This window comes from Diceros bicornis, chromosome 8, assembly GCF_020826845.1.
Source record: "Diceros bicornis minor isolate mBicDic1 chromosome 8, mDicBic1.mat.cur, whole genome shotgun sequence".
Taxonomy (NCBI): domain Eukaryota; kingdom Metazoa; phylum Chordata; class Mammalia; order Perissodactyla; family Rhinocerotidae; genus Diceros; species Diceros bicornis.
In genome coordinates, this window is record NC_080747.1 from 29,878,220 (window position 1) to 29,894,756 (window position 16,537).

The 16,537-nt window shown below is 35.8% G+C and overlaps 1 protein-coding gene across 3 annotated transcripts in view; it reads left to right on the forward strand.

Moving 5' to 3' along the window:
• DTHD1 (death domain containing 1) overlaps positions 1–16,537 on the forward strand; it is an 81,278-nt gene that overhangs the window by 9,427 nt on the left and 55,314 nt on the right. The window contains exons 2-6 of one of the 3 annotated variants that reach the window (XM_058546862.1): positions 4,104–4,404; positions 6,364–6,979; positions 10,413–10,743; positions 13,314–13,493; positions 14,579–14,823. In XM_058546862.1, the coding sequence (XP_058402845.1) occupies positions 4,134–4,404; positions 6,364–6,979; positions 10,413–10,743; positions 13,314–13,493; positions 14,579–14,823 (1,643 nt within the window). In that variant the 5' untranslated portion in view covers positions 4,104–4,133. Of the gene's footprint in view, positions 1–3,658; positions 4,405–6,363; positions 6,980–10,412; positions 10,744–13,313; positions 13,494–14,578; positions 14,824–16,537 lie in introns of those variants that run through there. The other 2 variants (XM_058546860.1, XM_058546863.1) reach the window with 2 other exon arrangements.

Consider the following 16,537-nt stretch of genomic DNA (forward strand, 5'->3'; position numbering starts at 1 on the left):
TGAGATTCTATGGCAAGAAATGGTCAATTTTCCACCATATAGGTAGTCTTTTTGCTTGATTAAGTCATTTACAACTTGTCCATCCGCTTCCGAGCTTCCAAAAGTTTGTTGACATCTCTTATATGTTATCACGCATTCTCTTTGTCCTTTGGGTTTTATATATTGTTTTATACTGTTTAGTGGCATTTCAGGAGGAAACAGAAATAGAATATGTATCTAATCTACATTGTTTAACCAGAAGTCTTAGCTTTAATTTTTACCACTTGCTCTTTGAAACATTTTTAAATTGGTAAGCACATTGAAAATTCTGATATTTAATTTGTTTTTTTCAGTGCAATAAGTTATTGGGGAAAACAAAAACAAAACAACTACTTTTCCTTTTCCTTCCACTCATCATCCAGTTGTATGAGTTTGTCCTAAACAGATAAAAGATGAACAGACATTCAATAAGAGTTTTTGAACAAGGCAAAATTAATCTGGGCTGATTGCACCAAAATTTCTGATATAGGCAACTACAGAAGCTCAAAGAAAATAATAAAATCAGATCACAGCTAATAATATTGACTCATAGTACCTCAAGCATACATAACTCTTTTGCTTACCACATCTGACTTATCCACCACTACTCACCATAAACTCCATGGAAAATAGCACATTTTATTACACTTCAAAACTTTAATGTCCTCACTTCCTGTCCAGCATCAATAAGTGGTCTTGTCTATTGTAGTTTTATTTTTTCAGGTAGTAAACAAGTGACTATTCTACTTACTTGAATTTTTATCTCTACTCACTTTGATTCTTTTAATGTTAAGAAAAACTGTTGTCAATCACATAATGTTTTGTATGAATTCAAAACTGCATGTTAATTTCTTTAATGTTAGTGGAAGCACAGAGTTCTCAGTGCTTTACTCAGAAAGTAAAAGAAAGTATTAGTAGTCATAATAACTAGTAGCCACAATGAAGATGATAATCAAAGGTTAAACCCACCAAAATGAATTTTTGCAGTTAACTTCTGTGGGTGTCAAAATCTTGATTGCAAATGTCAGTTCTTTCCGTGGTTAGTGACATCAATTAATTGAAAACAAGATGCAGGAACATGCAGATGCTTGTTTAAACAAGTAAATGCAGCGTGGCCTGCAGTAGGTAGGTCTCACTTTGCAAATATTACATGTCCTTGGGAAGGCAGACAGACAACAAGTTTAGACTTGAGGATAGCAAATGTCAATGAGGCTAAGGAGAAATATTTCCAGTTCTTTTTGTTGCCCTGAGAAGTAATTTTCCCACATATCTAGAAGGAAAAAAAATGTATATTGGTCCAGGGATTTAGCATTTCATTATCAGTTTTACTCAATACTTAAAACGTGCATAGTGTAAATTCTCCATTAATCTCTTCTACTTCCAAGGATTCATTCACCAGCTATTTACTGACCTTCAAATATGACAATATTTTTCTTTTAAATTTCTAACATATTCCAAAGAATTGTGCTGAGCTATCTCAAGGTCAACAAATCCAAAATTAATCAAACTATCTACCTACCATGCCTAACGTTTTTGTTAAATGTCTTAACTCAGTTAATTGTTTTACCGTCTAATCAGCCACCTAAAGTAAAAATTTTAGTCATATTCAGCTACCAAGCACAATCCTTGCACCAGCACCAGTAAATATTTCTCATTAAATTAATGGATAGATTTTCAATGCTTTCTCGTCCTGTCCTTCTAACTGACGATCTAGTAAGTTCTATTCACTTTACTTCAAATCCCCTGTAAGGGCATCCCTTCCCTTGATGCACTATTGCTGCTCTAATACGGGCCCTCAAGCGTCCTAACTCTTGTGTCCCTACCGTTTAAACTGTCTACATCCCTACAGCACAGAATTGGAATATTTTAACTTGGTTCAAAAATATTTGATTTCTCCCTTATGTCTGCAAAACAAAATTCCAACTTTTCCCCCTCACTCTCTAGTTATTAGACTCGACTCTTGCTCCTTCCCCTGACTCATTAACTGAACCCTCCTCTAAGGCCACACTTGCCCGTTTTTGATCACACACACATGATCATTTCATAGCTCCATGCCTTTGATCATATTATATCCTATGCTGGAATGTTCCTTCCCTCTATTGTCTAGCCTGCTCAAATCCTGATCATCCTTAGCTCCTAATCCAAACAACTCTTATGCCTCTAATCAGAATTATTTTTTTACTCAAAGCTTTCTGATACTTTTTATTCATACTTCTGCTCTAGCTCTCAACACAGTCAAAGCTGTATTTTATAATCTGTTCATGTGTCTGCCTCTCTCTGAAGCCCTAAAAATCCTGATCATGCTTAGCTCCTAATCCAAACAACTCCCATGCCTCTAATCAGAGTTAATTTTTTGCTCAAAGCTTTCTGATACTTTTTATTCATACTTTTGCTCTGGCTCTCAACATAGTCAAAGCTGTATTTTATAATCTGTTCATGCGTCTGCCTCTCTCTGAAGCCCTAAAAGGCCCTATTCCCAGCACTTAGATAGCACCTCGCCCACAGTAAATGCTGTAGAACATTTGCACAATTAGCATTGACTTAAAGCCATATATATATATTGTTATTATTATTGAGAATTACATATATATTTCAGGAGTGAGAGGAAAAAACTAAAATAAAATTGAACCAGAAAGTCTTTAGTATTGAGAAGAGGGTGAAAAATATTAAAACAGTGTGATCCATGATGTGATATAGATTGATATCTCAAAAAAGATCACCTTTTCAGTGAACAGAGGATCACCGAAAAATAAGATTTCTGCTAGAAAATCAGCCTCTGCCGCCCCCCCCCCCCACTGCCCCTTAGCCCCCACTCCTCATACTATTCCTTTCCTTTTCCTTCAGACTCTTCAGACCACAAGTAGCTTGTGAGGACAGTATTTAGGCCTTGGTATTCATTCTTTATTCTTTATTCACTGGGTTTGTGCTTTCCCATCTCATCTTCCAGGTGTCATGAGTGCAGCTCGAAGAAGCCCAGTGCTTAAGATGAGATAATATGATGCGTGTGGGAGGGAAGCATTCCAGCTCCCCTTGGAAAGCTTTCATTTCATTCCAGTACCTCTGAAAGAACACGAGCCTATCTGGAATGTACTGCCCTCTCTCTCTGCTGCCGTGTTCTCCCTTATTAGAGGAGGGCATTGGAGAGGAGAAAGCAGGCTATCTTGGGTTCCTCCGCACACTCCCAGGCTCTCCCTGTATCAAGTTCTGTATTTGCAATGGCCTCATATATAATGTGCCAACTGAGGGGCCAGCAGTGGCAAGAACTTGCTGGGTCTGAATTTTAATTACACGTGGTGAAGAGTCCTTGCTCGTTCGGAGAATGCTACTCTTCAGGTTTGCTTTCTTTTAGTGAGGGGGCATTTTATCCAATTAAAGAGAAATTATCAGAGAGTAAAGAGGCCAAGTACCCACCTCAATCTCACTGCAAACTTGCCACATGAGAAGGTACTAATTAAACTTACCTGACCAATGGTAACAGACTCTTCTCCAGCAGAGCAATCGTTTTTTAACTCTTTATTATAAAAAAATTATAAATATATACTAATTAGAAAGAATTGTAAAGATCCCACATGTAATCATTTTCAGCTTCAACGGTTATTAACAATTATTATCCACCACTCCCACACTTCCACATTGTTTTGAAGCAATTCAGACATCTTGTTATTTCATTCATAAGTATTTTTAAGTATCACATAGGAATCTTATTAGCAATATTGTTAAAACAGTTTACCTTTGATTAATGAACTTCTTATTTTACCACAGAATTCATATTTTGTTGCCTTGAAACTTGAAAAGTAAATGGGGCTTCCATAGTATATTGAATGTGTAAAACTTACATGGACAGTTGGATTGTGTGAACTGGCTCTTTCCCTGTGATTAGTCTATTCTGTACACAGTGGCGTCCAGGGTGCAGGAACGCCCCTCCTTTGGTCACCTAGTAACTTTTCACTGGTCAACAACAAGCTGAATAAACTATTATGCTGCGGAAAAGTGCTTGGCTAGCCAACTTGGATCATCTCCTAGATTTTAAGAGAAATAACCATCGCCAAGTTTGAATTCACTAAACCTTTGGGCTTTGCTGGCAGGAAAAAAGCATTCCACTCTTGGAGCATAAAATGGATACAGAAGACATAGGCTCAGGTAAACTAGGCCAAATATTGAAGCAGATTTGGAGACAAAACCTGATGCTAAAGCAGGCGCTCCTGGATGATGACCACTGGGAAGGGGCTGGTAGGGACACTTGGATAGCCACAGTGGTCTTTCTGGGTCAAGAGCTCAGTGGGGCCCTGCACCAACTCTTGGAGCACACTGCTGGGACCCTGCGCTCCACCTGCCAGCAGCTGTATGTACTGCTTGACAAGGAAAATCACTCTATCTGGAAACAAGGCAAGTATTTCTTTCATTTATTCTTTCTCTAAGAAATATTGATCAGATAGCCACTCTGAGAGGAGTTAAGGAGACACAAAGAAGGCTAAGATAGAGTCTCTGTCCAGAAGGGACTAACAGTATAATAGGGGAAAGAAGATAAGACAAATGTGCAATGATGCAAGGGACTCTGAGGCCAGTTCCATTAGAGACTTACAAATAAAGTGCATTAAGACTTCAGAAGCAGGTGAGATCCCATATTTAGACTGGGGAATTGGGAATTTTGCTAGAACAAATGTGGTATTTAAACTGAAGCATAAGGAATGAATTGGATTTATGCAGCCGGAAATTGGGAATCTTCAAAGAGCATTCCAGGCTGAGGTATTATTAGCAGGATCCAGGACTTAGAGGTAGGAAAATATAGGCCTAGTTTGAGGCAGAGCAAATAGTTTTTCTATATTGGAATATGATATTCTCTTTTTTAGACTTATTTTAGCTTGAACCTATTAATTGCAAAAACATTGGGAAGACCAGGGTAGGCTGGGATATGGAATTGGACCCCCTGACACACACTAAGAAGGGTGCAGTTTCTTGGGAATAGTTGTGGATGCTGAGAAGTACAGTATGGAAGAAAGAACGTGGTATCTGTTGAATATGATCTCAGACAACAACAGTTACGCTAGATAAGAAACTGGGTGGCATCATGAAATCCAACTCAATAATATAGCATCAAGACAACTGGGCAGGTCTCGTCAGTCAGGAATCCAGGGCAGAAAATGTTAAGGAATTCAGTCTAGAGGGCAGATAGTGGGCATCAGAGAAGTCTATCCAAAGGCAGCATGATGCAGAGACCATCAGCTGGAGCTCATAGCTAGGCATCGAGACTGGAGAGAATTGAATGTGGTCCTAGGCAACATATCAAGACAAATACTTATTCCTGAAAATGGTAAGGACTCACCTACCAGAAGAGGAGTTCGAAATAAAGACAGGGTTCAGGTACAAGATAAACAAACGAGTTATCAGAACTGGAGCTCAAAGATAAGCCCAGACTAGTGAAAGGATGATTCAGTGATGATTCTGAAAACACTGAGCTGTGGGGCCTTAAATTACACATTCTTTAGCTCAGAATTGAATTCTAAAGATTGGAGAGTTACTAAGCCTGCAAGAAGGCCATCAGGTGACTCCAGCTGTGAGGAGAGGAGGGACGAACAAATAGGAGAATGGTAAGGAATGAGGATGGAATGAGAGAATTCTATCAGATTAGATCCTGGTGAGGGTTTATACCAGAGAGAAGAGGCTTGACTTGGTTATAGTCCTTGAGTCGCCACTGCAGGTTCTAATCAGAGAGTTGGTATAATTAGAGCTATTCTTTGAAAGACTAATTTGAAAATTGCCAATGATCACCAGCTCAGCAGCAGGAACAGTGTAAACCTAATCCAATTATCATGGCGAACAAAGCACCCAGTAAAATATAGCATCTGCATCGGCAGAAATGATGTCGCTGTGGTAGGCCTGTTACCCAGGTCTCATTTGGAGTGTTCAGATTAATTTTACACAAATAATTATAAGTGGATCATTGATAAACTATATAGTAAATTCAAAGGAAAAGGAACAATTCTCAAAATCATACCAAATGAGGAATGAGTGAAGGAGATGTTGACTTCAATTGAACAGTCTTATGGGGTGGGGGTGGGGGTCATGATATCTGTCTTCAAATATTCAAAGCATTTTCAAGAGCAAGAGGGATTAGATTTACTCTTTGCTACTACCTTAAAAAGCAATTTGTCCCCAATTCCTGGATGTGTTAAAAGAGTGACAGTTGTACAAATGATTTCTCCTTCAGGAGTGAGAGAGGCTTAAATGCCCGGTGAGGGTCTTTGTACATTTCTAAGGTAATCTTGTCGTACCTCATTACATGTTAGTGGAGCAACATAACTTGCTTTAGTTTTGTATTTATTCTTTTTACGTGTCTGTGTGTAGAAATCATTACTTTCATAGACTGCCTCGTGAAAATAAATGAATATTTGGGGAGCACTGTTACACTTCTAAAGAAAGAAGAAAAGGAGATGTGTAATTTATGCGGCATGCATGATGAATGTACTCCACTGCAGACAATGTCCGCCATTCAAGATATCAAAGCAGCAGACATTGCTGCAAGAGGGGAACAAAATGTCATAGAAACAGCTACTGTTTCTCCTATAAATGGAGAGGAAAGTCATTACACAAACCAGGTCCAGTTAAAAAAAAATAAAACACATATGAGTTCGGAATTAGTGGAAAAAGAGAACAATACGTCATTGAACGGAGATGTAACAGGGCAAGAAGAGTCACAGAACAAAATGTTCCCAGATAAAGCGGAAATTGAAGATGATAAACAAATAGAACACATGACTGTTGAGAACATAAATGGGAACAGGGAAGAAATGCATGACATAATCCAGACGGCAGAAAGAGAAATTCAAGAGAACTCAGAAAGCCAAAGAGAAGGGATTACCACATCCTCAGCAACATGTGATATCTCCAATAAATATGTGAATAATCTTCTTCCCAATGAGTCAGAGAGTCTAAAGCAAAAGAATAACGTAATGGAAAAGGAGTAAGTAAATGCAATGCGAGAGGTTCTTATATATGCCTACTTTCATGTGTGTTTCTATAGTTAGTATACATAGTATTTATACATGAATAAAATTGTATATTTCCATTTTAGATCTCCAAGAGATATTGTAAATCAATAATTCAGTTTCAGTCACTCCCATAAAAATTTATATGGCTGCTATTACTAACATTGTCTGTTTCTTATAGCTTTAGGAAACAAGCATTAAATGTTTCTTTAAAGGAAGAAGGAATTGACTATATAAGAAAACGGTTAAATGGAACAATTGTCCAGCACATGGACATTTTTCTAAATCACTACTCTTTCAATTATAATAAGCAAAAACTAGGAGGCTGCAGTGTTCAACTATTAGGAGAGAATTTTCTAGCCTCAGATTTATTTTATTTATATCCTCAAATAAATTCTCAGATTTATTTTATTTATAAATCATTGTGAATTCTTAACGTGTGTCTGTAGAACTCTAGGGGGCTCATAGACAAGCTTTGGGAGGTTCTTAAAATTGAATGTATATTTTCATAATTACTTTATCTCCATGAGATGGTCCAGAGCTTTCACCAGATTCTCAAAGAGCCCATGACTTCAAAAAAAAAAATGTTGAAATTGACTGATCTATTTTATGAATTATCTCCCCTATGCAAGGGAATAATAATTCCTATTTGTCCAAATAAAATAAAATATTCACAAGCCATATTTTCCTAGCAAACATAACACCCTTAGAAGACAATGAAGAATAATGAAAAAAAATCATTGGTTTGGGAGTCGGACAGACTTAGATTTTATCTCCTGTTTTATTACATCCCAGTTCTGTGACCCTGGGCAACTTGCTTCATTTTTCAGCCCCATTTTCTTCCTTGTAGAAATTATGTATACTTCCTGGGATTATTTGGTAAAGTCAAATGAGGAAATCATGTAAAGTGTCTAGCACTTTGCCATTTTGCAGATGTTCACACTCAGCTCAATGTTAGTATGGTAATTTAATTCACCCCCAACAACTCTCACTTTCTCTACCTCCCACACACTACCAACCTTCACTTATGCCCTCTCTGCCATGATGTGTGTTGCTCTTTCAGATGTACAATACCATTTCCAGGACAACACCACAACTGAGCCTATGATCTCAAGCAAGTCATTTTGCTCACTTTGACCTTAGTTATCTCATCTACAAAATGAAGAGGTTGAGCTGATTTAGCTGTGATGTCCCTATAGGTCTGAGAATCTAATGAATTCTGCAGTGTCACAGCAGTACACTCAATGCATGAAAGACCTCCATGGTTTGAAAGACTCACTGCCACTGCAAAACAACTATTAAAGTAGTCAATATGTGGTTGCCCACTGCACTTGAGAAAAACATTAACACTTCATATCCTCCCATTCAGAAATGACTCAAAGCGTCAACGAATGAGTCATTGCTGAACCACTCCCTCTAACACCTCCTTTAGATGTTCCCTAGTTAGTGATTTCCTCTTTGTGGCATCCAAACCAATCGTGCTTGGCTTGCATATTTAAGAAGATGACTATTCATTTCAGTCCCTCAGGCTAGGAAGCCATCATGCCACATAAAAGATGTGTGTTATAAACAAAACCTAGCTCAGAATCTGTTGTGATTCCTCCCTGGATACCTTTTTGAAAAAAGCCTATCTCTTCTAGTGTGGTTGTCCCAATGTGTACAGACTCAAAGGGAAACAAAACTAGAATAAACCAATGTGATAATTTTAGCGACTGGACTAGATCTGTTTGATTAGGGCTAGGGGAAATGGAAGCCTTTACAGTTCTCCCTCTCTACTTCATGTCAGTCTGTTGGAAGAAGAATGTGTTGAGATGGTTTCCAGGGCACAGAAGAGAGTCATTTTTGAAGTTATGCAACGCTGGGTCACTGTAGCCTCTATTAAGTAAAGTTTCTCATTTTCTGTCACTTTCATCAGAGAATACTCAAACAGACCAATGTGCTGGGTAATTTTCTATTCCTTCTAACTTTACGGGTTCAGAATTGTAAATATAAATAAATAACCCTCTCTACAATTTCAACATATTTTTTTAGATTTCTGTGTTAAAGAGCACTATGCAATTCAATGTACTAGTAATTGAAAAATAGTTAAAACCTGATTATTCTAGAACTGGGTATTAATGCTGTATTTTCTATAGATCCTCTTATTTCTCTTTGACATTGCTTGTATTGCAATCATTCTACTGGTATGAAATGACAAGCAGTAAAAGAAGAGAAACTCAATCTGGTAATTTTGATGTAGAGATCTAACATTTATTGAGTTCCCATTTTATGCTAACCTACTATAATAAAAAGTTTAAACATTTTATCTCATTCAATCTTCACACTATTGTGGAATAGGTATTAGTTTCAGTTTGTAAGGGATAACAAAAACAGTTCTTTGAAATGATTTGGGGATGTATGATACTATATTAGAAAGTTTGGGCTTTTGGGTTAAAGATGGTGGAATCAGTTATTGATTCTACAACTTACTACCTGTGTGATCTTCAGCAAGTTACATTTTCTAAGCCTCAGTTTCCTTATCCGTAAAATGGTGATGATAGTCATACCTGCCTGACCCCATAGTGTGAGGATTAAATGAAATAATGTGTAGCCTAAAACCCAGTCCACAGAAAGGGCTAAAATATTAGCTGTTTTAATAATAACTATTGATATTTAAGGTCCAATAGTAAGTGACTGATCTCAAATTTAAATTCAAATCTATAAGACTCTAAAATCTTTGGCAAAGGTGATGGTATAAAAAGCAAGAGTAAAATGAATGGTCAAAATAAGCTTTTGGATTGATTCATTAAGGATTGTAAATATTCTGTTTCTAATTACCTCAATTAATCGTACGTTCACAGTACTTTTGTAGCTTTCTCAGTTTTTCTAAAACACGTAATAAACATTGTCATTTGATCTAATGTGTTTAGACAATTCTAATACTAGATATATATTACTCCTTTTTCTCAAAATTTAGGAAACTATTCAGGTATTAGTATTTGGTTTATCAAGAAGCTTCAGCAATCTTTAGATTCCTATTGTGAAGTGAACAAAATGGAGGAATGAATCAACCACTCAAATAATAATAGTAAGAGCAGTAGTCACAATAGTAATAATAGCTAACATATATAACGCCTACTATGTGCCAGGCACAGGTTTTTAATTACTTAGCATATAATAGTTCATTTAATTCTCACATAATAATACCTTCCTATGTGATAGGTATTATTTTGTCACCATTTTACACTTGAGGAGACTGAGGTACAGGGAAGAAGTTGAGTATCTTGCCTAAGGTCACAGAGTCAATAAAGTGGGAGAACTGGGATTCACACCAAACAAGGGGGCTCTAGAGCTTGTGCTCTTATGCATTTAGGTACATAGTATATAAATCAAATAATTGGAAAATGATGTCCTTTTTTTCCCCTGCAGATATTTGTATGTGCTGAGTGATGATACTGGTCCCCAAGTGTCTTGTTATATTACAGCACCATCATATGTTCTACAACATCTGGAATGCCGGATAATTAATAGCATGAGTTCTTTAATAGTGAGTGATAATGAAGAGTTGGTCAGCAATGTCATCGCTGTTGAGTGCTCAGATATGGAAAAGAGAGTTCCATTTCCAATATGCATTGCAATTCCTTTTACGACTCGTTACAGGGGAAATTACAGAGACGTCTTGGTGAAAGTGTCTGACGTGAACCTTCAGTCAAGTTACCTAACCCCAAATGCACTGGAAGGAATGAGAGGAAGTTACAAGGTTGGTAAATCCTTGGCTACATCTACGTCTACTGTTTGACTCCTCTTCTAAATATTACTCAGACGACTAGATTGTAGTATAGATATAATCACTCCATTGGTAACAAATGGAAGGGTTGATAAGATTTATACCAGAGAATTCACGCTTTTTTGGCCATCCTTAAAGATCAAAGAGCAGAAATTATTGGCCAAAGTTAGGAATGAAGAACTTAGGTCTAGGACGTAACAAATGTTATACTTTCACCTGGGAAACAAAACCAACATCATGGCTTAATTAGCTTCATGTCTTAGACTACTTTTAAACTAACATTTCTAATGTGATGGACCTCGGTCTAAATTTAAGAATGTTAGAATCCCTAGATGATAGTAGCTTTATTTTTATCATTCAGGGGCTGGCAAAATATGTTAAAAATGAACAATTGTTTGTGTGTGTGTGTTTCTACGCCTTGAGATAGTTATTAAGTCTATAAATAGTGTTTAGTCTGTACATGGAAGACAGTATATGTGGTAGTTAGGATGTGGGTTGTGGAGGAAGATTGGCTGGGTTTGAAATCTGGTTCCTACACTTTCTTGCTATGTGAACTTGGGTAAATTATGTAATCTTGTTATGACTCAATATCTTCATCTAAAAAATGAACACAATAATAGTGTCTACCTGATAGCGTCATATGGATTAAATGAGAAAATACATTTAAGAAGATAAAATGAAACCTATAAACACCTTAGTAGTTAATAAATTATCATTTTTCATGGTAGACTCTATTGTAATAAATCTGAGGCCCTCTAGGGTCCCAAATTCATATTTTTTAAAAAGACTATACATAATTATTAAACTTAGCATAAAGTTGATGCAGACTAAGGTTTAAAGTTCTTCTGTTGGCCACTGAACTTATTTTTTAAACAATTAAAATATTTGTCTTTTCAGCTTTACGTAAGGTGTCATTATTTGAAGAGGAGGGCAGGGAATAAATGTAAGAAAATTCCATGAATACAAGAAATTCTTTATAATACATCTCTTCCTTTTCTGATTTGGATCTTTTCCGAGTTAGAGACAAGGTTACACAGTTGAATATGGGGCTAAGTCTGCGCTAATTATTTACTCCACTTCATGCAAGTAATACATTTTATATTTAGTCTAAGACGCCTCTAAGTTTAATAGTCTGGTCAGCATTGCCCTTGATTGTGGCTTTTTAATTTTGACCAGTCTGTGTGACTGTCATAATAAAAGCAAAAACTGCTCACAGCACATGTACTTTTCACAAAATGGGCATGCAGGATGTTTAGTAAATGGATAATCAAAGCAAAAGAAAAAAAAAATTAAGAGAACCATTGTCTACTGGAAAAAATAAAAGCATGTAATTTTCTTTTTACAGTTTTCTAATGGTAGTTATCCCTATTTTTAGCTCAAGAAAATTTAAACTCTGGATTCCTTCCAAATTTTTGTGTGGTTCATATGACATTTAAGAATTCTAATTCTGGAGTCAGACAAACTATCGTCAGAGTTTTGTTCATGATGCTCCCTTGCTGAAAAACCCTTCCAATTCCCGAGTATCTGCCAAATGTGCTCTAAATGCAAGACACCCGCCATCGGTTCCCAGAAGATCTTCCTTTCTTGCCTCTCACCATTTTCCCTCCAGCCAATTAAGAACATTCATCGCGTCCTGAATTTTCCCAGCGATGGATTTATGCAGTGATATTGTGAAATCTCTTCCTTAGTCAGTTTTCAAGTGATAGATTACTTTCCATTGTGATTGTCCCTGAAATGTTTGTGTGTGTGTCTGCATGATTATCCACTCACGCCGGGGTGGAGCCCAGCTGCTGTTTTTGGAAGCATGAATAGACCAAATTTCTTCAAGTCTTCCTGCTCGTTTTAAGCTTTGGTGATTATGTATGAGTAGGTAATTTTGTTTTCATTTATGTACTAGTTCCTTTTTATGTGATATAAAAGCTTAAATAAGTCCTTGCATATATGCATTACAAATTTAAATGTCACCATATAAAAATAGTGTCTTTTTGCAATCGTTTGCTCCCACTGCATGGAGGAGAGAGAGAAAAAAATGACTTTACTAAAAGATTATGAGTTGTCAGAAGGAAGAGTTTGCTGACAGTACAGGTGCTGTAGCATTTGCGTAAAATACCCAAATGATGAAATTTCAGTACTTGGAATTCCCTGAAACAGTGTTGAATCTTCTGGATAAAGGCCAATATTTAAAGTCCATTCTAGTAAAGAAGGATAGGATTCCCAAAATAATTAATATTTGTGAAAACATTAAATGCGATTGCCCATTTTACATATACATTTTGGGGGGAATTTAAATTTACAACTACATTTATTTCTCTCTTTTCTATCTTGTGGTCCAAATTTAAGAAACTCGTAATATCTATTCATACTTCATCTCACATCAGGACCATCCATTGGGGGTTAATGGAATCATTCTCAATTGTGGGAGATTACAGGGACAGCATACAGATTTTTTTCACAGTTCAGAGAATGTACTGCATGTACTTCCAGGACAGTGCTGTATTAATGTCCTTTGACGTCTTTGTCTTAATGTCTTTCAATCCATGCAGGGGACCTGTGCTGAAGTGAAAGTTTACAAGTTGGGTATCTTTTCTGTTGTGTCTTGTTTAAAGAAAGAGTCCTTCACAATAACAAAGAAAGGCCTTACTCTTAAGCCAAGCATGGATTCCAGAATATCCTTAAGTTACCCTCCAGGAGTTTTCAGCTCGCCAGTGCTTGTACAATTAAAGGTAAATATTAAAAACTGGTGAATTCCTTCTCACAGATTTTGTGGGTCATCAAACATGGTCCTAAAAGATAAAGATACAAATATTTAATATAACAGTAAATGAATTCTTCTCTTATACTTTTAATGATGTAACATATAGTGTTATCAGTGATAAAGTGATGATTTGGAGCATATTGAATCTCATTCCAAAATAAATCCCTGCTTTATTTGAAAGGCTTTCCTAGCTAATATCTTGTGTTGTTATATTTATGATGCTTACTGGCAAAAACATACGTTGAATATCTATGATAGAATTGATGCCAGACATTGGGACATTCATATGATTAAAGATTTCCACCTGAAATGATGGGAAAAAAGAGGCTAATCAGTTAAAATATTTATGATTATGAATATTTGATTATATTTAATTATAAAACAGCCGTTTTTAGAATGAGGATTTAATATATACAAACACTATTTGCAAGATGTGTAATCACGTACATTTTAAAAATATACTTCCTCAACATTCCCTGTCCTTCTAGCCTCAACTCTCCCCCATGCTCTCCTATTTCTTCTAGTTGTTACCATAAGCGGTAAGCAAAGAAGAAAAGTTAGGAAGAAAACATATTATGAATAATTTATTCATAAATATTTTCCATAAACTTTGAAAATTTGGAATCATGCTAGTTATTTTTATTAGTCATTCTTATGTAAGAGCAAACAAATAACTATAGTCTTGTTTCTCTAGTTTCTGAAGATCACTTGGTCTAACAATAGTTCTAATTAGAAATTATGTAAAACGTCTATTTTGTTTTCTAGGTCATTTTGTTGCCTACAATTAAGTGTTTCTCAGTTATTTATAACATAGGACAGGGAACCTAGATTTCAGAAAGACTTTGTAAAAAAGAGACCAAAGACTTTGTAAAAAAAGAGACTAAATTTATTAATTTTAATAAATTAATGCAGTGTTGATTCCAGCCAACAATGTGTACAGAAATGAATGAAACTATGTTCCATCAAATTTTCAGAAAATTGGCTTAGAAATGTGCTGATACTTTGATCTTTTGCTATTAAAATATAGGAATATATACATTTTTCTTTGTTTAGGTCCAACCAGTTGACCTATCTGTGGTGGCATATTTAAAAACACAGCAAGATACTTCCTACTCAGTGCTATGCACAAGTCCTCTGATTCACGTTCAGCACCCATCAACACATCCTTTCCAGAAGCCAGTCACTGTATTCCTACCTTGTTCTCCACATCCTGATAAAAGGAATCTTAGGTCTGAGATAGATCATAAAAGAACAGCTCGTGCCACAATAAACAAGATCATACCTTTATACCTCAACCGGTGAGTGAGATCCTAATATCTCTAACTGACTTGATGGTAAACAAGGAAACTTAAATGATTTAAAAATGTAATCAGATGCCTTGTATTTAAATATCAGTATTGAAATATTATGAAATATTTTTAATGTAGACATAAAATATTGGTGATCTACAAAAGGTAATGATTTTAGCTGTAATGGGCCCAAAAGTACTCTCTGTGGTAAGATTGATAAAAAGAGGCAAAATGAATCCCTGTTTTCAAAGAATTTATGATATGATTAATTACAAAGATGTGGTATGGTGATTTTAATTTCTTTCTTTAAGAGTGTTCTGTTAATACAGGAAAAAGATTAACCTGATCTTTTCTAAAACAAATTAAATTTGGGTCTACATTTGCCATATAGATAGATTCCATCCTCTCCTAATTTTTATGGTTAAACAAAATCTCCACCAATAAGAAAATTATACATATTCAGTTACCAGCCAGAAATGAAATTGGAGATGAAATGCTAACAACAAATAGGGTACACTGAAAATAGTAATCCTGATCTGAATTTCTGTTCTTTCATTTAATACTTATTTTCTGTTCTTAATGAAAATGGTAGAAGGGAACTTTTCTATTCTTTGGTTCTGAAGGGAAATTTTTTTCCTTTGAAAAACTAGATGAGAGAGAAACAAGTTCAGACACTTAATTGAAATAATAACTACTATTAATTGAGAAGGTTAATGTTCCAGCTTCCTTATGTATATTATCTCATCCAATTTCCCCACCACCTTATCTTCATTGTATCAGTGAGAAGACTGAAACTCAATGAGATTAAGAACTTTTACAAGTACCTATACCTACCAACTGGTGCAACCTTGGTGTGGATTCACATCTCTCTATTTCTAATCATGACTCTAGGCAGCCATCCTTATTTAGTTTGAGGTTGCAAGGCTAGAATTTGAAAAGTGGATTATTTGTTCTTTCCCACTATGTTTGCAATTTAGGGGGCTGGAAATAGTAGAAAGTTGTGTTGTAGCTGGGAGAAGAAATCAAACTTTCTCTAGTGTTAGATAGATGAGAGAGAACATGGAAATATAGACATGATCCAGTTATATATACTTTCGCTACTTGGTGGCAATTTAGTTAATCCATGTTCCTATATATCATGGTAAAGTAAGATTTAAAACCAGAAATGTACTGGAGCTTCCAATCTAAAATGTATCATTCTAATAGATTAAGACATTCTCTTTATCCCCTAAAATACCTACATATATATATTTAAAGATAAGAACTTAAACAACTCTAAAAATTGATTCTGACTGGTAACCTGTTGCTAGAATCTAGTTGACTATTTCTACTGTCTATAGAGTGGATGGCAAAAGATTAATAAAAATAATTTGTGACTGACATGTACTTTACATCACAAAACAAAGCAGCACCATTTGCCAGAAAGATGATAGAAAAAACAATTTGGCTATCCCCAATTGTCTAATCCCATAGTCTACATATACCAATGAGAATATAAATTTATCTGTGTAATACACAAATATCAATTTTGGAAGTGATTAGATCAGTGTTCCTTTGCCCCTCCTTTGCTAGATTTCCACATCCCTCAGAAACAACAGAGCAGAATGTAGAGAGAAAATGGAGGCAGCATATTGGATTGCCAAAAATGAAATTCCCACAAGTGTAGGGGTAAAGGCAGAGGCAGTAAGAGCCCTAACAGAAATGCATACTGAGGGTGGCACAT